Below are 18,968 nucleotides of genomic sequence, written 5' to 3' on the forward strand. Positions count from 1 at the left end.
TGAAGCTTGCACGTTAGTCTACAGGTCCTATCAGTTCCCTGCTACCGATCTTACCTCTCGCAAAGCACCCAACATGGATGACGATGACGCCGACTACATGCAAAACAGCGATGATGAGGTGAAGCCGCAAACAGGTTGTTCACCGAGCGACGAACTGAGAGGTGTGGTAGGATTATGATTTCGAGTACTCGGACGGCGAGGACGGCGAGGACGCAGGGAGCGCAGACGTGGAGAATATGTACTATAAGGCAAAGTGTGCGTTTTACTGGTAGAATAACTTTCGTTCGTTCATGACGCTTTGCCACACAGCGAAGAAGGAGGACGACCCTGAAAGCGCGCTCAAGGACTTTAGGGCAATAGTCGAACAAGAGGACGAGAAGGGCGACTGGTGAACTGAGCGGCTTTACCATGACCATCGACGGCTGACGCCTTTGCGCATTGCAGGGGCTTCAAAGCACTCAAGCAGTCAACTAAGCTTCTCTTTCTGGAGCTTCATCGACCGGCAGACGCGCTGAAGACGTACACGGAGCTCCTTACCTACACCAAATCTGCCGTCACACGCAACTATTCAGAAAAGACTATCAACGGTATTTTGGACTATGTTGGCGGTGGCAAAGGCGGCCCTGTAGAGGTCGACGTGTTAGAGAAGTTCTACCAAGTGACGAAGGATGCCCTGGTAGAGGCGAAGAACGAGGTATATCCTCATGACCCCTGTCTTCATTCCGGTGCTGAGGCGAGAACAGCGATTATCCGTCAAGACAAATCTCAAGCTTGCCAAGCTGTGGCTCGATAGGAAGGAGTACGGTCGGCTGGCAAAGGTGATTTGGACTACAAAGCCATCCGTTGTGAGGTTCTGATCCGCATGTCGCTCAGCTGATCCGCGAGCTTCACGAAGCAACAAACAGAGCCGATAGCGATGACCAGTCTCAACGCGGTACTCAGCTCCTTGAGATTTACGCCCTCGAGATACAAATGTACAACGAAACCCGCAACTTCAAGAAACTTAAGGTCTTCATCTGCTGTTCCAGCTCAAGGGTTCCGTTTGTTTATTGGATATTCAGGAAATTTACAATGCCTCCAACTCGGTGCGGTCCGCAATCCCTCATCCGCGTATCATGGGCGTCATCAAGGAGTGCGGCGGGAAGATGTGGATGGGCGAGCGGCAGTGGAACCGCGCTTCCGAAGACTTCTTCGAGTCCTTTCGGAATTACGATGAGGCCGGCTCGCAGCAGCGGATACAAGTTCTCAAGTATCTCGTACTCGCAAATATGTTGATGGGCAGCGAAGTGAATCCATTCGATAGTCAGGAGACGAAACCGTAGGTCTGGATCGACTCGTGGAATTTACCTTTCTTCCAATGCGTTGTTCTGCAGGTACAAGAGCGATCCACAAATCAAAGCCATGACGGATCTCGTAGATGCGTATCAGCGCCGTGAGGTGCATGCAGCGGAGAAGATTCTGCGCGGTGGGTACGGAATAAATTGCCCGTCTGGGCACCATTCAAAGACTATCTTAGACAACCGCGCGACCATCATGGATGACGCATTCATCCGATCCTATATTGGCGACCTACTGCGCAGCTTACGGACGCAGTACCTCATCGACCTCATCAAACCGTACACAAGGCTTGAACTCTCGTTTTTGGCCAAGGTTTGTTGTCCATGCTCGATGTTGTTGTCCTCCGCGTGATGTTGATGGAACTCTCGCGTGGATCAGCAACTGAACGTGAACGTGCCCGAAGTGGAGGAGCTGCTCGTTGGTTTGATCCTCGAGGGTAAAGTTGACGGCCGCATCGACCAGGTCGGCATGCGGCTCGAGCTTGATCGCAAGTACGTCCCACCACGAAATTATTCTCTCCCATGGTCCCAGCCTGCTGCGCTTCGGCGCGATGTCTCGCTCCCTCTTCACGGAGGGTTTAGAGCTTCATTCCCACTCGATTTGTTTCGCCTTGTATCCTCGCTGGATTGCGGTCTCTGATCCTACTTTTAGACAATCGCTGGAGAAGAAGCGGTACGCGGCATTGGAGCAATGGACCGAGACGCTGGAATGGGTGCACGGAGCCGTAGTAGGGAAGAACGGCACTCAAGGAAGAGGTGGCGAGATGGGAATGGGAATGGGCATGAACCTCGGTGGCATGGGCATGGGTATGACCGCGGAAGCATTTGGGGATAGGTGGTAGAGCATTCAATGTTTAGCTGTGCGCTCGGCCCTCGGTCGTCCCGCGCTGCATCTGGTTGGGGGAGCTTCCTTTACGTATCCACCGGTGTATTTTGTATGCATATCATCCTGTAACATGTCCAACGCAATCCCGGAGCTTTTTCGTCCTGCGGCGCGGCTGTGGCGTCGCGACTGGGCAAAATTTCGGCTTTTCCCGAACTGCACTTGACTTCCGCCTTCCACAATGTCCTCCTCGCTGCTGGCGCGCCAGCGGGTGCAGCACCCGCTCAGGGTCGCCCAAAGCTCGGTTCGGTACGCCCGGCCTGCGGGCGCTTCCGGGGACCCGAAGCTCGAGATCATACGGCGCGCTCTCTACCCAAGCAACATCCGCAACAAGCCCTCTCCGACAGGCTCCTGGCGGTCAGACGTGGGCCGTGCGCTGCAACGCGCCATACCCTCCGTGCAGGCGCACGAGACCATTGAGCGCGCGTGGAAGTTATTCCAGCGGCACCAGCGCAAGAAACGCGAGGCGGAGCGAGAACGGAAGTTTGAGTGCATGCGGAGGGCGATGCAGACGCTCCACGACCTGGGCGATACGCGGCTCTACATCGAGGCGAATCGGCAGGAGGACCCGCGACAGCGGAGCGAGGAGGAAATCGAGGCGTACGAGACGCTCAAGGGCACGCAGCGGCGGGCGGTGGAGGCGCGGATACGTGGCCTGTTCCCGAGGGAGATACGGATACCGACAGACACGCCGTCGCCTGCCGGGTGGAACTACGACTTCAAGCCCGCGGTTCCATCCAAGTATGCATGTGAGTCGGCTAAGCTTGACGGCCGATGGTGCGTGCTGACCGCGTTGCGTAGCCGCAGCTTCCTCATGATCGGATATTACTCTGCGTTTCTTTCCTCCGTCGTGGACGGAATACTATCGCTGGACATCGTTGCTGTCTCACCGTTCGATCTCCATGGCTGTAGACGAATGCAGTCTCGACCGTTGCATTGACTCTCCTATGGAGGAAGTGCGTGTTTACATTCTCGGACCTCCGAAGACTTGCCGTTGCTGCGTTAAAGCTGCTGCATCTCCGTCAACCAATCACCGCACAAGTGTGCTTGTGACGTAATTCAAATCGTTTAGAGTCAACCTCTTGCTTTGATTGAGAAGGCGTTCCGAGTTGGGAATATATGCAGAATCGATTGGACGTTGCCTGTTCGTGATGACACACCCGATGCATGGCGTTGGTCCAGTGCATTAGGCGCTAGTTGCTGTCAGCTCCACGTTCGAAGGTCCTTTCCATGCGTTCCGAAATACGATGCACGGGAGATGTTATTGCTGTAAGCTCAAAATATACATTGCGATGCGGTCGATTTAGATACACCCGGGGCCCTAGGTCACGTCAACCTCGGTACCCGGGAAGGGGTTGGCAGAGAAGAGGGATAGATTCCGGTCGTTCGATGCGATTGCCGTATCCAAAGTGTGTTGCAGCAAGCTCTCCATGCCCGACGTCCTCTGCGTCCCCGCTTGCTTCCACTTCCCAATCCAGCTCTTCCTCCATGTCGTCATCCACAAAATCCGATTCGACCTCCGCGGGTGGCGGCGGCGGCAGTTTCCTGGGCGGTTCCTCCGTCGGATCGGGGATGACGATGGGCGGGATGGGCCGCACGGGCTTGGGCTGGTGAAGTACGAGTGGCTTCTGTTCGATCGGGTAGGGCAGCGCTGTCGGCGCGTAATAGGCGGATGGTACGGGTATAGGTGGTGCTGATGTAGACGTAGGGAGAATATTCGATAGCGAATGATGGGACGTTGGAGCGGCGTAGGATAGTAACTGTGAAGGTGCCGCGGTCGCGGTCTTTGTAGCACGATAGATATGCGAGGGTGGCGGTAATACGGTTGCAGGTAATGATACACGGTATGGGGCTTGCGGGTGCGGCCGACGATGCGAGACCAAGTGCGTGCGGCCCTGGCCGGCAGCCAGGTCCGGTGCGGGGTAGAAGAAAGGGATTCGTTGCCGGTGGGGCGACGCGACGGCGGAGTAGGGCGCGGCGGCTGCTCTCCTGTGGTAGATGTGCGTGGGCGAACGTGCGGCGCCACAGGCCGGGGGGAGGAACGCCGCGGTCGGTTGGCACGCGTACAGACACGCGTGCTTCGATGTCGACGCCCCGGCGGACATGGTGCGGTTGGGTGGCGGGATGATCAGCGAGGACGACCACGAAGAAGGGCCGGGGGCGATCTCCTGCTGGGCGTAATAGTACTGGGACCCATCGGTCGAGAGAGCAGAGGCTGAGGCCGGAGATGTTAACGGGGCGGGCTCAGGACCGGAAGATGTGTTCGCGTCAAATGATGGGCCGAGGTGATAGGCACCTGCGCTGTTCGCAGGGATCGTCGCCAGAGTTGCGGTGTCCAAGGTCAACTTCGGCCGCGGCTCAGATGCCGACGGTAACCCATACGGCTCCGTGATGTCCATCAGGTAAGGCGAGGCTGATGCGGACGTGGAGGGCGAGTCCAATGCTGGGGTCGACATGGGCGACTCGGGGTCGGGGCGGCGGCGATGATGATGGGGCCAGAGGAAAGAGAGGGAAGGACAGTGATCGAACTGTGACATATCGTTATGAGGGCGTCGTCGGACAAAGAGAAGGAGGGACGCACGGAAGTATCTGCGAAAGGGGGAGACGTAAGAAGGCGGTCAAGGCCGGAGACGTGTTGGATCGGGCTAGCGGCGAGCATGGGGAGGGCGTACGGGGAGTGTGGTGAGCGGAGGGGCGTGCATGTCTCGGAGTGATATAGGGGACGAGGCGTTGGCGGTGGCGGGGAAGCGGATCCGGATGTGGCCTTGCGGGACAAGAACGGCTTGGGAGGCGACGATGGATCAGACTCAGGGCTGCCGGACGTCGTCGCTTCCATTCGCAGCGCCGGGCAATGTCCACATCAAACGCAGCTTCCGCGCGTACGTGGCCATTGTTCCCATCCATCGCGTGCTTGCCCAGCAATCCGCAACTCGTCCAGCTCCAGGTCCGGTACGGTACCAGTGCTGCACTCTCCCAGACACTCCCTATTTTTTGCGGGCGCCCATCGGTGCCCGTTCCCGAGCGCCGTCGCACCCACGCGTAAGAGAGAGCGCCACCATATCCGAACGCGCAGGCGTGGCAGATCGCGAGTTGTACCCAACCAACTGTTCGCCGCACACGTTCTGATCCTGGCGCACAACCCCCCGTCGCCTCTCCGAAGCGACGCCAAACGCCGGATCTTATAGAGCCCCCAGTCGCTTCCACCCGCGGTTGTGCATTCAACAGCCCCGGTGCCCGCATTCGCGACCTGCATTCCGTTTCTTGACCCCCAAAGGGCCGCGGCTCTCACCCGTTTGCGTCCTCGCATCCGATCTCGCAGGCTTCCTTTCCCTCCCCATTTCTACGCGCAACTGCCCGTGCCAGAAGGCATCCGGCACATGGATCGTGTCTGGATGCGATTCATCCGGGTATCCGGAAACTGAATACGAGACGCGACGAGCTCGGCCTATTGGCTCATCCCCCACCTGCCCGCGATGCTCTCTTGCAAACCATGCCGCACTGGGCTCGCGTCTGCCACGGTCATATCACCTGTCAACGCCGCAGGATGTTCCTTGATGAATGCTCAATCTTCTATGAGACTACTGTACTGCCAGGGGCGGTGGATTGCGCAATCTACGTCCAGCTGCTGCTGTATACGTATATGTATTCATCGCAGATGTCCAATCTAAACCACTGCATCTCCGAGACTGCCGCTCGCAAGCCCTACACTTCGCCTGCCGTCTGAAGCTTCGAGTGTACCATCTCTCATCAGGTTTCATTGGATCATCTCTGCCATGGCGGAGAACCTTGCATAAATGAACTGAACAATCGCGCCAAAAGGAAGTCCCCTTCTCTAGCAACTCAATCTCATCGCCCACGCAGAACAAGGTAACCTGCAGCAGCAAGTAGGGACAGCATCACGACCGCATGCTACTCTGCGCTGAAATAGCCCGCGGCGTTCGCGGTTCACTTCCGTCATCCGTGGCTGCACGGTGGTTATGAAAGGGAGGCACTAACTTGCCTTCTCCCTTGTCTTTCCTTCCTTGATGCGTCTAGTGGCGTACACGGGCTAACACCCCGTTCGCAGCCTGCGGAGATTCACTCTGCCATCAATGCCGCGCACGAGCTCCACGGAAGCTGTACAATTAAGGTGTCATGTTTGCTGTATACCAAGAGACCACTAGAAAGAACATGTACGCGTTTTATGAAAGTCGGCAACGTTGCATCGCATCCCATGCATAACGAAAGGACATGGGGCGCGACCTGGACCGAATCCACGCTGAGGACGTAAACCGAGAACGGACTGCCTCCAAGCTGTCTCTCTCTCTCCTTCTTGTGCGCTCCACCCTCCGTTTGTCATATAGCATACAGCCCACGGGAGCCCCCATATCGGCCCCCCGTCCGTTCATGTCACGTCCGCTTCGCATACGTTCAGGCGTCGGCCACGGCCACGCCAGCACGCGTGGGCAGGCCGGGATGGCGGACGCCGAGCGCGTGACCGAGCATGCGCTTGCCGGGGTCGCCGATTCGCGGGCCCTGGGCGAGGATGGCAGGGTCGGAGCCGTCGAGCGCGGCAGCGCCGCCGAGCGAGTTCTCGATGAGCGAGTTGAGCGTCGGGTGCGAGGGCAAGCTCGGGAGCGTCGGCGACGGCTCGCGCCCGAAAGAGGACGAGCCGTTGTGCGACGTCTGGACGGACATGGCACCCGGCGCGTCGGCGTTTCCGTTGCCGCCGCGGAAACCGTTGGAGACGGACATGCCGCGTCCGTGGGTGCTCGGGACGGACATGGACTGCGCGCGCTGCCCGCGCGAGTTGTTGTTGTTGCTGTGCTGCCGTGAGTTGACGGCGTGGATGACGGAGACGGCGTCGGGGCCGTCATACGGGCGGATAATAGCGGAAGTCTGGGTGGTCGGAGAGGTGAAGATGGCCGGAGGATACGCGACCGTCTTCAGATACGCGCGTTTGGCTGATGATCGAACATGAACGGGCATTAGCGGCACATATATAATTGAGGAAATGAAGGGAAAGTGGCTTGTGATACTGACCTGTCGCAGGGTCTTGGAAGACAATGTAAAGGCTGGTGTCATCCACCCATTTGATCTTGAAACCTCCCGCGACGTTCTCCCACTCGGAAAAGGCCGACTGGATGTCTTTCGTCTTCAGCTCCTTCGGAAACCCGGTCAAGGAGAGAATGCGGGTGACCGAGGCAGAGAGCGCAGATATGGATGACATGGCGGCCGGCGGCGGCGGACGAGGATTACGACGAGACCCGACGTCGGTGGATAATGTTACGGGGCGAAAGGTTCAAAGGTCCAGAGGTGCAGAGTCTCTGGAGTTCCAATAGCGAGGTCCAGCGAAGAAAAGAGAGATGTGGCCGTACACGAAGGGGATTCCGAGGCTAAAGGTGATGATGGGGAGAGGGCAAGTTGGGGATTGTGAGGGGTCGCGGAACGGCCGCGACAGGGTGTCGCATCAAACGTTGTCTTACCGCGCATTTCGCTGGGAACGCGGAGCGAAATAGAACGTTGTGTATGTCGTATCTGCACGTTTGAAGGCAATCAATAGATGCAAAGGATGCTACGCAAGGCTTCGCTTGTCACTGGCCGAGGTCGATGCGTTCGCCGGGGGTCCGCAGAAGCTCGCCATGGGCGTTGTGCAGGGCGTCGCGTGCAGGCTCGAGGTCGTCCGCGACCGCGACCACCCCCAGCTGCGACGATTATGGACACAGACCTCCTTCGCGCCTGGCAACTGATTCACGAACTGAGCGAACAAAATGCGTACAATCAGAAGGTATCTACTTCGCTCAAGGCTCAGGCGCGCCAGCTTCAAGTACGTGAGCCCCGTACGCCGTGCACGATAGTATGTAAACCAACGGTCCGGGTTTCCACAGGATCAGGCTGCACACAGCTATTCGGGCTTCTCACTGAGGAGATTCAATACCGACATTACGAGAGGTGAGCGATCGTGCTGGCGTGCATGTTCACGTTCGCGGCGTCTCTGACGAGCCCAAGAGGTATTTGAATCCGAGCTCGAACGCGACAACGCGCAGGTCGTCATCGAAAACCAAAAGCTACATCACGAGAACAAACAGCTGAACCAACTTCTCAAAGAGTACGAGCAAACCATGGAGACCGTCATGAACAAATTCCGGAGCCACGCCGTAAGCCGCACCCCCGCCTTCGCATCGTCATGTCCCAATCACACGTTCTCGTCTCAGGCCGCAGCACAACAGCACGAGCACACCCTCACGCGCCATTACGAAACTTTGCTCGTGTCGAAGGAAGGCCAGCCGCTGCCAAACGAACTGGCATCGAACATCGGCGCCGCGATGGCCCTGCAACGGCTCGCGCATCACCTCCGCAGCCTGCTTCAAAGCATGGGACGCGACCCCTCCGATCCCTCATCCTCCGCGGAGTCCGCGGACCCGGACAGTCCGCCATTGGAGCCCATGGGTGATTGGGCGGTCGAGCGCGAGGCCGAGATCGCGCGCCTCAGCGAGGAGAACGAGGAGTTACGAAAGGAGCTCGGTATCGACCAAGGCAACGCCGAGCGCCTCGGCTGGCTCGCGTCCGAGCCCGCCGACGCCCTACGCTACACGCATCTCTTCCGCAACGAGCTACGCGCCGCGAAAGGTGGCTGCGGTAGCGGTTTCGCGGGGCCGGGGAGCAGCTTTGGCGGGCTTGGCATGGCGAGCGGCGGCTGGCCGGACGGCGGTGTTGGCGTGCGCCTGGCGGGGCATGGCGGGCCCGGGAGCGGCGTCGTCGTCACGTCCGTGGGCATGAACCACCCGGGCATGAACCCGAACCAGGGCATGGGCGGCGGGGGCATGCCTCCTCAGCACTTCACCCTCTTCCAGCAGCACCAGCAGCAGCTGCGCGAACAGCAGCAGCAGCAGCAGCAACAGCAGCAGCAGCAGCAGCAGCAACAAGGCGCGCCGCTGCACCTTCAGCCGAATCCAAACATGTTCGAACGCGCGCCCCCGCCCGAGCACCGACCGGCGCCCCCACCGATACCGATCATCCAGCGGAGCAACGCGGATCTGCACGCGCAGCGGGGCGCCGCGCCTGGTCCTGGCGCGAGGCGACCGGCGATGTTTGGACAGCGCGGACGGGGCGCGGGGCCGGGGTACTGGGGCCCACCAGAGCGGACGGCGGGGTGGCCGTTGCAACCCGGCCCTGGGGGCGCAGCGCCCGGCCTGGAGTTCAATCGCTAGCGCGTCCCACTGTACCCTTGTTCGTCATTCATGTTTTGTATTTATGCTCTCTTTTTGCAACACTGGATGGAGTTACGATCGGATGTATGCATGTGCCCAGGGGATGGATGGAATACTATTTACAATGCGTGCATAACTGGTGTACAGTGAGGTAACAAAGTGCAAACATACAACGTGAAAGCGAGAGAACGAGCAAGAGACAGCCTTTATTAGCCGGTTCGCGATAAGGAACGCTGTTAAGCCGATTATACGGTGTGTTCATAGTCAAACCGAAAGGATCCTCCTCCATCTAGCCAACGACCTCATCTAGCCCACACCAACGAAAACAAATCAATCGATCAACAGTCCACATCAATCTCGCTCACTTGCGCGTGAAGCTCGAGGTGCGCCTGCCGCGCCAGTCTGCTGCGTCCGATACCTTCGAACGCGACGCCGACGATCCGCTCTCGGCCGCTGCCCATGTACCCGTCCTTGCCGCGGCCCTCCCACGCCAGGGCACGCGCGCAGCACACGTTCTGGAGCGCCTTCAGCCGGAGCATGACTGGGTTCGCGATCGGGCGCTCGCGGTATGAAAGCGTCGGCGGCGGGGAACGCGGGCGGAGAGGAGATGGGAGCGGCGGGTAGCCGGGTCCGAGGCCGAGCGCGCGCGTCGGCGGGCGTTGCGCTGCGGGCGGCGAGTAAGACGAGGAGAGGGGGAGGAGTATATATAACGCGGGCGCGTCGCCTTCATCATCAGTCGGTTCCGCAAGTTCTGGAACGGAGAGGAAGGCGCGGATGTCGGAGCCGCGCACGCGGTAGCCAGGTGGCTTGAGCCCGCGCTTCGTCGGGGCCGGCGCTGCCGCGCCCCTGGAGCGCGAGGCGAAGGACGACCGGGAGGAGTCATAAGAATCGTAGGCGACGGCGTTGGAGAGCGTCGCGCGGACGTAGGCCTCCTGCAGTCGCGCAGCAAAGTCGACGACGCGGCTCATCGAGAGCGAAACGCGCTTGGTAAAGGAGAGCGTCGCGGAGCCCCGCTTCCGGGACGGTTCTCCATCCTCTTCCTTGATCGCGCGCAGCTCCTTCAGTCCTGCCTTCTCGTCGTCGTCGTAGTCGAGAGGGCACTCGGCAAGCGGTACGCGGGTGAGCCGCGTGCGAGGACACGTGCATGTGTGTACGATAGTCAAGGACGCGAACGCGACCTTCGGGCTCGCTCGCGGGGAGACCGAGGACGATACGGAGGATGCCTTGGACCGGAGGGATGCGGCGGGAGTGGTGATGGTGGTCGAGACGGACATGTGGCTTCCAAAGGATAGCCACGAGCCGGAGCGCGAAGTGGAGGTGGAGGTTGACGCGGACGAGACCGTGGACTGCCTACTGGTGTTGGCAGAGCACACGGGGCAGTCTGACGAGTCCGTGCTGACGTTGGAGAGCGCCGAGTCCGTGCGGCGCGGAGCGTACGGAGTGCGGGTGGGTGCCTTGGCCTTGGTGGAGGCGACGTGCTCGCCTGCCTTGACGAGCGAGTCCAAAAGCTGCCTCTGCGAGGGCCTGCCCCGCAGACACGAAGGGTCCTCGGACGGGAATAAGGGTCCAGACATACAGGTCACGACGAGCTCGAAGGGGATGCAGTGCGCGCGCTGGGGCGACGGCGACGGCGACGGCGTGGTGAGCGCGCGGCGAGGCTTGGGCTTGCACGGAGGCGGGCTACGGGAGGCGCCCGCGGGGGTGGAGCGCGCGAGGGCGATCGGGGGCGGGAGGTCATAGCGGAGCATATACGGCTCTTGCCGCGCGGCGGGACTCGCTCGGGCGGGAGAGAGGGCGTCGTAGGAGAGCTTGGGCCTCGCGGCGGAGGTGCCGAGGCCGAGCTGGAGGTGGCGGCGCATCGTCTCCTCGGTGCGGGCGTCCATCTGCGCGCGGGTGTCGCGGGCGCGGGTGCGGGCGTCGGCCTTCCTGTCGCGCTCGCCGCTGCGTCGTTTGCACTCCTCCGTCTTGGCCCTGCAGGCGGCGGCACGGTCCTTCATCGCCTGCATCTTGGCCTTCTCCGCGTCCCAGCGCCTGCCGAGCTCCCTCAGCCTCTCTTCCCGTTCCTGCAGTCTCCACCTCTCTGCTTCCTCCCGCCTGCGTTCCATGAGCATGCGTTCATCCTCCTCCTCCAACTGAATCGCTCCGGGTGGCACAAAGCACGGCTGGAAATCGTCGTCGCGGACTTCGGCGATGCGGGGGTCGTCGTCGGACGAGACCTCGATGCCGCGCAGCTTGAGGTAGAGGACGCGGGCGAGGTGCATGTTGTCGAGGGCGTAAGCGTGCTGCATCTGCTCCTGGATGCTGAGGCTGCCCGGGGGCCATATCTGGTCGTGTGCCGCTGGCTGGGTGAGGGGCTGGGTCATGGGCGTGTGGGTCGCCGGGGGGTCCTCTGAGGGGGTGACGACGACGGGTGACGGCGACGGCGAGCGAGAGGAAGAAAGAGAGGCGCGGCGCGGCGAGGGGTCGACGGCGGCGCGGATTATGGGTAGTGGCTTGGCCGTGGTGGCCGGACGACGGTCAGCAGGGATGTGGCTGGGCAGTGGCGTTTGTCGGGGCTGGCGCCTGCGCTCGTGGACGGCGCGGGCGACGGCGACGGGGGAGACGTCGCGAGAGCGGCCGCGTGCGCCGACGATGGCGAGGGCGTCCCTGCGGTCGGGCGGGACGGGGACGGTGAGCATGGTGGCGGCGGGGAGGAGGACGTGTGAGTGGTGGGTGATATGTATGTCGGTCGAGCCTCGAGGACAGCGATAGCAACCTCCGCGCGAACTCCTTCCGACCCGCCCGGATCCCAGCTCGCCTCTTATCAGACGCCCACCCCCCGTGCCGCCCACAGGCCGATCAGCGCAATATCCGTCCCGATCAATTCTCCTCCCCGTGCACGCCGTCGTCGCCACCGACGACCGCGACCACCAACAGCCCGCCCCTGGTTGGGCCAGCTGAGCAGCCGTATCCGAGCGACTGATCGACATCGCCTGCCACGCGAGCGTCGCCAGCCGCCGTACCACCCGAGTCTCTCCCGCACGACCGTAATTACACCGCCCGCGCGCTTCTTGCCGGCCCGCCATCTGCAGCAGCTGCCCATGGGCATCACACCCTCATCCCATCTCAGTACGCATCTTATCTTCCCATCCGACCGCTTTCTTCCCAGCCACCCCCACAAGCTGGCATTCGCGAACGCACGCCCTCCTATCCTCGACCTGCCGCATCCGGGACCAATCGCCCTCCCACTTCCTTTCCCGCCGCATGTCATCCCATCGCGATACGACCGTCCTCGCGCACTCGGTGGCGTTCGCTGCCTAACCTTCGAATCCGCGGCGTGTCCCCGCACCAGTCCGTGAATGGCCACAACGCTCTGAGACACCGGAACGTGTAGAGTACAGCACCCCCGGCACCGAGAGAGCATCCCCGAAGGCGTGCTCGTCTCACACCGGCGCCCGGTCTCACATTCGCAGTGCCATATTGAACGCAATATGACTTCACTCACACCTCCCGTCTCACCCGCCACAGCGCCAGGCGCAAACTGAAAAGGTTGTCGGTTTCATCCACCCCCGGGTTTGACTCTTATCTATCAGCGCTCGAGCCTCGCTGGGGCATTGCCCACGGCGTATGCGTATGCGCATTGTATACTCCTCCGTCTGCCTCTGAGCATCTGCCACCGCCTCGTGCCCTCTCCATCAACGGCCGTGCTGCTCGCGGGATCCGTTCGCCCATATCCAGTCTCGCTTTGCGGCCATTGCGACTCGTTCTCTGCGGGCGCGGTGGGGGGCGCACACGGATCTTCTCTCGCATCCGTCTTCTCGGGCGCAACAGCTGTCTCTCTCTTTCTCTGTGCGGACATGGGGATGCTGAAGAGGACCGGATCTTTACAGTCGCATCGCGATCAGGGACGTGATATTGTCGTCAAATTCGGCTCGGCATCTTCCTGTTATCGCACTGCCGTCGGGGGACTGAAGCCCACGCCTTGCACGAGACTGCAGTCGCCCCATCTTTCAGGTACTATACAACGTCATCGGTTACACAAGGCTACACACACTGCTCGCCTTTTCGCGGACCTCACGGGACGTGTGGACATGCCCAGCGTCTGATAACGGCAAACCATGTGCGCTTCGCGAGCCAGTTTTCTTGGCCATGATACGAGTATCGGGAGATGCCTACGCGATTGTTCGTCTGAGATGAACGGCCAGGCGTTGACTCGAAATTCTGCACACCTTGGCCAGTTCTTTCCGGGCAACGGGGTGACACCGGTCTTCCAATTTGTGCGGGACTATCGCAGTGGCGGATCCGGCGACTTCACGACGAATACCTACGGTTGTCTTGGCCCTCGCAAGACCGCGCCTTACGCTGTTCTGAGTCGACGCGCGGACACGTCTCCCTGATTTGCAAACTTAAAAGACGCTGCTTCTCTGCGCGGCGTCGGCGCGACGTCCTGACAACCCTTATTCGGACGCGACAACGAGGACGCGGTGTGTTCCGGCAGAGCGCTCAATGGGGTAGACCGCTGCACGTCCACAGAGCAGCGCCATAGGAGGCCGTTCCGATCTTCACACTAGTGCCCAAGTCCTAAACTTGCGTTTGGCGGTGATCTGTACGGAAACGTCCGGTCATGGTTCCTTGACGTTGGCTGATGCCAAAAAGACGTGATGTATCACCTATAAATGTACGTTGGTCAGGACTGGCGATTTGGAAAGCAACCTTTCGGTTCGAATGATTGGACTCTAATACTTCGAGGCGCCGGACACATGTTACATGTTTCGGCAGTACTTCTCATGCCGACCGCAAGCGATATATCGAGTTATGGACTATGTGATATCTGAACATTCATATGTCACCGGCCGGCGCTAGCTCCATCGCTGCGGGTACGCCATACGATGTCCTCTGATTGTTGCATCAGAAGGTTCAGCAATAATGGTGGAATGGCCATGTCAAGGAGAAACATTCGAACACTCGGAAGAACTGTTTGACCAAGAATGCTTGCAAAGCGTAGTACTAGTCTCAGAGAGAGACACCATCTTACGATCACGATTACGACTTCGTCGTCGACCTAGAAGCCCCTCAGGCTGCGCGTTCTCGAATCTTCCAGGATCCCGAGCAGAGGGTTAGAACATTCGTGGTAGATAAACGACAGCCTCTCCGGATATACCTGATTCACGAACGGCCACATAATACAGGGTGTGCACTCACTATGCAGCACTACAAAAACCGGATGGCAGCTCCCATGTCTGCTTCACGGAGATAACTTGCACAGCGATATACTCGGTCAAATGCTGCAGACTTTCCCAGCGCTCTGGCGACCATTTGTGGACTCGATCCTCCCCGTTCGCTCCCTCCGCCGGTCGTACCCCACATTCTGGGGACGCGGTCGAGGGCCAGGGCCTGGCGTCATACTAGGAACCGGTAGTAGTGCTTCCTACTCCACCTCCGCCGAAGCTTCCGAGAGATCGATAACAAGCAACCAGCGACCAACGAATGACGCTTGATTATCAAGTGCCATGTTGGCATTCGAACGCGCAGCTCGCTCAGATCGTCGCTTTATCATGTCGCAAACGCATAAAGCTTACCAGGGGCTTACGGTCGAGGCACTATACCGTCGGAGGCGATGAGGATTATCGTCGCGCCATACGCCCATTCCATAGCATCAGGGGGAGATGTGTATGGACATGATAGCATACACCCGTAGTTGTACTTGTATATGTAGACATACGCGCCCCGGGTGAATCGGTGCGTGCCCACTGGAGCCGTGAAACCTTGGGGGTATGTGAGCCGTTCCTGTTTAGGGACCTATGTTCGTAATCCTGGTCCACCACCACCTCAGAAGCTTTCCATCGGGCAGCGGTCCGTCGACTCCTCTAGGTCGACGTCCAGAGCCTTCTTAGGCCACGTAAATGAACTTCGCTTTAGAATAACGGCATGGGTGCGTCCTTGGGTCTCACATCCCACGTCGTGTGACCTTTCAGTTCCGAGGATACAGCGTGTTCGCCCTCTGAGATAGTTTTCTCTGCGAGCGTGTCTGGGCCCGCTGGAGCGATCGAGCGGATCTGCGCACTGACCAAAGACATGCAAGAACGATGATCGATGATCCTTGCCACTGTGCGATTCGATGAAAGAATCATAGGCGCTCGAGTAAAGAACGATCCACTAATTCGGTGTGTAAAGAAAAAAACACCTTAATTCCCGATGGGTATGGGCTCGATGTATGGCCGTTGAGCACTACCATCCCCAAGCCAAATGCCCCAGGACGTACAGTAGAACCGAAGAGCCACCGCTACTCCGCCCCGAACTCCGAGACCAGGTGCATGCTGCGGTTGTAAGCATCATCTCCGGAGGGCCTGGCAACTTCTCTTTCGTCCTCCCGCACTCATGGCCCCGGAAATTTTTCGGGCATGTGCTATCTGTGTGGTCGCGAATCTGCGAACGAGAAAGCTATGGGAATAGGGTAGGATCGGAAGCAGATCGTCAAAGCGCTACGCGTACGCTTACTCGACAGATCGTCCCAGATCGTCCCATGACGTGCGAACAAAGCACCGAGACAACTGAGGACAACTGTTACCCACCGATCACAGGCCTAGGTCCCTGAGCAGCGTTGGGTCAGCACTATGTGTGCTCGCGATCCAGCATGGGTCTTCCCTTGCCCTCGTTCCTTTCAATGGTCGATCCGGTTGGGAGGACTAGCTCAAACAAGTACACGCGTCTACTCCGGACCCAGACTGGGATTGGTCTCGACTTACTTGTGCTCATGTGCATGCATCGTGGCTGTCCCGTGGATCACCTCGTGCATCTTTATCCGAATAAGTACATGCGGATTTGAGCTGGCATACTTGCATTTGGTGGGGTTCCAGCAGGGTTCCAGTGTGATGCACGTCCAACATTTTACGCATGATTACCGATCATATACGTATTTCATCAATGTTTCAGGACGGCTGTCCCTGATTGTGATTCATATCATTGTCATGGCTGGATACACAAATAGGCTCGACGATAAGTGGTGCGCGGGGGACGGGAACCGAAGCGACAACGATGCATCATGCCCGATATATGGTCGATCATCGAAGAAAAGGTACACCGAACGACTATAACAGAGGTATTAGGGAGGTCCCGCGTAAGGTAGAGCCATATTACGTGCTGGAAGAGCGAAAAGGGTACTAAGTGAAAGAGCGGTATATTTTAGCTACCTATACGTGTGCGAAGAGAAATAGGCGGAAGAGAACGAACGTTTCTTGGGCTACAGGGCGCGGCGCCTCTTCACTGTGCGCTTTGAAACTCACACTCGTCACCCGAGGCGGAGACAAGCCCATCGAAGACTTGTGGCGTGCTTCTTTGTTCGTGCGTGTTGGCGCATTTACTTAAAGGCGCAGTGGGCGGCCTGTCGTAGCCCTCCTGGATTCGGTATCCGCCGTCTTCAAGAAAGGAAGCGTGCGGGTAGAAGTGGGTTGAGGCGTCATGCATGTATGGAATGACTCCATGACCCAGGCAATCCGCCGGAAAAACGGGAGGTCCATACGATTCGGCTGGATGGTGGAAGCCAAAAGGCTGTCCGTCCCGTATGGTCATCGGCATGTGTATCGGTGCATCGCCAAGAGGTGGAGGCTGGAAGGCGAACTCAGGATAGTATTGTTCCTCCGTATGAATCGAGGGATAGTAAGGGTCTGAGGCCAAGTAGAAGCGAGGATCGGTAGGATGCGCTTCGAACGTCGGCAACATTCGAAGATCGGGAGCATGTCCGTTGTACCACCGCATCATGTACTGGCCAGCGTTCAGGTCCTCGAATTCCGGAGTTAACGCAACCTGAGGATCGAAGAACATCGGGTTGGCCACGCCACCCTCTCGCGCATACAATGGCGCGTTGCCGCGGTCTGTCGACACCCAAGCAGCCACCATGCCGTGATCAAGGTCAACCGAAGGAGGGACACGATCGTGCCTGAAAGCATCAAGGTATGTAGGATCCCCGTCGTTCCCAGTTCGCGAATCCATCGTTCCGATGCGCCGAGGCCATTGTGTCGCCGTTGGGGGGATAGCCTGAAGTTGCCGAGGGTGGTCCCTGAGCTGTAGGCTGCCAATGCTGTCGTCCGAGCCTGCAGAACTGTGGGGCAAGGAAGAATTGGAGCGAATTCCCGGAGCGCGGTCCGTTGCATCGAGGATCTTTCCATAGTAAATACGCGAAAGGTCCTGTTTGTAGGCCTGATAGCTGCCCTTGGCCTCTTGAATCGGCGTAGCCCCCGCGTCGGGTGCGGTCACCAGCCCCAAAGCATCAGAGATAAACGAGTAAGTCTCTTGACGTTCTTGAATAGTAGACGACTCCAAGTCAGATGAGAACATGGGCGCTGTCTGGCTTGGCTCGGGAAAAGTATCGTTGAGGTCCTCCAACGTGATCGGTTTCATCACAGGTTCAGGCAAAGGCTCATTGTCGTTCTCGTCAAGACCAGGAGACGGGCTGCCCGAAGTTGCCACAGTAAGAGTCGAATTGAGCGCATGGGCCAAAGGGTACGAAGGCACAGGAGCAGCAAGATCTGGGTATACCAGTCGATCGTCGTCGTCAAACAAGGTCGGTAACTCATGGAGCAGAGATGCATTAAGGCCAGAACGTCCGCCAGAGTACAGAACACCAGGAGTCTGTGATAAGGAGCCCAGTGGTGAACGAATTTCCGAGACCTCACCGGAGTCACTGCCAATGGTGGGGGTATAGGAGTGAATGGACGCCACCGAATCACGGTCGTTGGAAGAAGACATCGTCTTGCGCCGTCGATGTTGCACAGGAGACACGGACACAGAACTCATGTTTTCCGTCGCAGAGTGGGCGCAGCTTACTGTGATTGGTCCCCTGATCGGAGGTTGTCTGTTTCTTCGGGCGCAAAGCTGCGTGTAGCATTTAGCTAGTACGGTCAGGATAAACGATCCACGTACCGTCAGTACTGATCTGGACTCATCAGCCCGTTTCGACGAGTTGGACTTCTCGTCTTTCACGACGCGCAAACCCATGGCATGAAACCAGTCATAGATATGGCGCCTGTCGATATTGTACCGCTGTTGAATTCGCTTGCGGATCTCGAAGGACGGCATCTCAGTCATCCCGGGTGTGATACACGCTTGGAGATCAGCGACGACCTGAGGGCCAAGTTTCTGGGCAAGAGTTTCTGGGTTGACGCGTCTACGTTCCGGTTTCGGGTGCTCAACGGTAGCAACGTCTAGAGAGGGGGGACTATGGCAGTCGCTTCTTCTGCGCTTTGCAGGCGAAATGGACTCGCTGTCGGTAAAGAATGCCCCACTGGGCGTTCTGGAAGACATCAAGCCGGTCTGAAGGGGAGGAAAGGGAGCTGAGGGGAGGAAAAACCGTCGTTAATACGTCGTAAATGACCACTCCGCATATTTTATCGCGTCGCCAACTCGTCACCTCTTCACCATGTCACTGATTACGTCCTATTACGTCCGTCAGCCTTCGAACTATCCGGCTTGAGGCGTTTCAACTCTCTGGAACTCCACATCGGTACAGCGCCGTCAACAATCATAACTTGTGGCAGAGTCGTGCGGCAGTTCGCGAAACCGCGGATATTCATACTTAACAGT

General features: G+C 58.8%; 7 protein-coding genes across 7 annotated transcripts; 3 read left to right on the forward strand and 4 right to left on the reverse strand.

Moving 5' to 3' along the window:
• The first annotated feature begins 21 nt into the window (after positions 1-21).
• PUNSTDRAFT_96211 (PCI-domain-containing protein) lies at positions 22-2,246 on the forward strand. Its single transcript, XM_007379243.1, has 11 exons — positions 22-118; positions 171-255; positions 310-388; positions 445-694; positions 744-818; positions 874-1,008; positions 1,062-1,318; positions 1,374-1,465; positions 1,517-1,650; positions 1,717-1,829; positions 1,990-2,246. The coding sequence occupies exons 1-11, from the start codon at positions 74-76 to the stop codon at positions 2,177-2,179; spliced, it is 1,455 nt and encodes a 484-aa protein (XP_007379305.1). The 5' UTR covers positions 22-73; the 3' UTR covers positions 2,180-2,246.
• Positions 2,247-2,379: 133 nt separating this feature from the next.
• PUNSTDRAFT_80712 (uncharacterized protein) lies at positions 2,380-3,368 on the forward strand. The gene is made up of 2 exons (XM_007379244.1): positions 2,380-2,969; positions 3,022-3,368. Exons 1-2 carry the CDS (start codon positions 2,402-2,404, stop codon positions 3,036-3,038), a joined length of 585 nt encoding a protein of 194 aa, XP_007379306.1. The 5' UTR covers positions 2,380-2,401; the 3' UTR covers positions 3,039-3,368.
• A 183-nt stretch (positions 3,369-3,551) lies between these two features.
• PUNSTDRAFT_140692 (uncharacterized protein) lies at positions 3,552-5,361 on the reverse strand (the record flags this gene model as incomplete). Its single annotated transcript, XM_007379245.1, has 2 exons — positions 4,802-5,361; positions 3,552-4,748 (listed from the first exon to the last, which is right to left on the reverse strand). Exons 1-2 carry the CDS (start codon positions 5,054-5,056, stop codon positions 3,552-3,554), a joined length of 1,452 nt encoding a protein of 483 aa, XP_007379307.1. The 5' UTR covers positions 5,057-5,361.
• A 959-nt stretch (positions 5,362-6,320) lies between these two features.
• PUNSTDRAFT_80715 (uncharacterized protein) lies at positions 6,321-7,600 on the reverse strand. Its single transcript, XM_007379246.1, has 2 exons — positions 7,243-7,600; positions 6,321-7,163 (listed from the first exon to the last, which is right to left on the reverse strand). The coding sequence occupies exons 1-2, from the start codon at positions 7,427-7,429 to the stop codon at positions 6,631-6,633; spliced, it is 720 nt and encodes a 239-aa protein (XP_007379308.1). The 5' UTR covers positions 7,430-7,600; the 3' UTR covers positions 6,321-6,630.
• A 315-nt stretch (positions 7,601-7,915) lies between these two features.
• On the forward strand, positions 7,916-9,539 carry PUNSTDRAFT_80718 (uncharacterized protein; the record flags this gene model as incomplete). Its single annotated transcript, XM_007379247.1, has 4 exons — positions 7,916-8,026; positions 8,088-8,151; positions 8,209-8,357; positions 8,415-9,539. 4 exons carry the CDS (start codon positions 7,916-7,918, stop codon positions 9,408-9,410), a joined length of 1,320 nt encoding a protein of 439 aa, XP_007379309.1. The 3' UTR covers positions 9,411-9,539.
• PUNSTDRAFT_123958 (uncharacterized protein) lies at positions 9,510-14,200 on the reverse strand. Its single transcript, XM_007379248.1, has 3 exons — positions 13,012-14,200; positions 12,895-12,930; positions 9,510-12,484 (listed from the first exon to the last, which is right to left on the reverse strand). The coding sequence occupies exons 1-3, from the start codon at positions 13,246-13,248 to the stop codon at positions 9,749-9,751; spliced, it is 3,009 nt and encodes a 1,002-aa protein (XP_007379310.1). The 5' UTR covers positions 13,249-14,200; the 3' UTR covers positions 9,510-9,748.
• A 2,449-nt stretch (positions 14,201-16,649) lies between these two features.
• PUNSTDRAFT_41624 (uncharacterized protein) lies at positions 16,650-18,689 on the reverse strand (the record flags this gene model as incomplete). The annotated part of the gene is made up of 2 exons (XM_007379249.1): positions 16,650-18,260; positions 18,309-18,689. The coding sequence occupies 2 exons, from the start codon at positions 18,687-18,689 to the stop codon at positions 16,650-16,652; spliced, it is 1,992 nt and encodes a 663-aa protein (XP_007379311.1).
• Positions 18,690-18,968: the final 279 nt, after the last annotated feature.

The sequence above is a fragment of the Punctularia strigosozonata genome (assembly GCF_000264995.1).
Source record: "Punctularia strigosozonata HHB-11173 SS5 unplaced genomic scaffold PUNSTscaffold_1, whole genome shotgun sequence".
NCBI classification, from domain to species: Eukaryota; Fungi; Basidiomycota; class Agaricomycetes; order Corticiales; family Punctulariaceae; genus Punctularia; species Punctularia strigosozonata.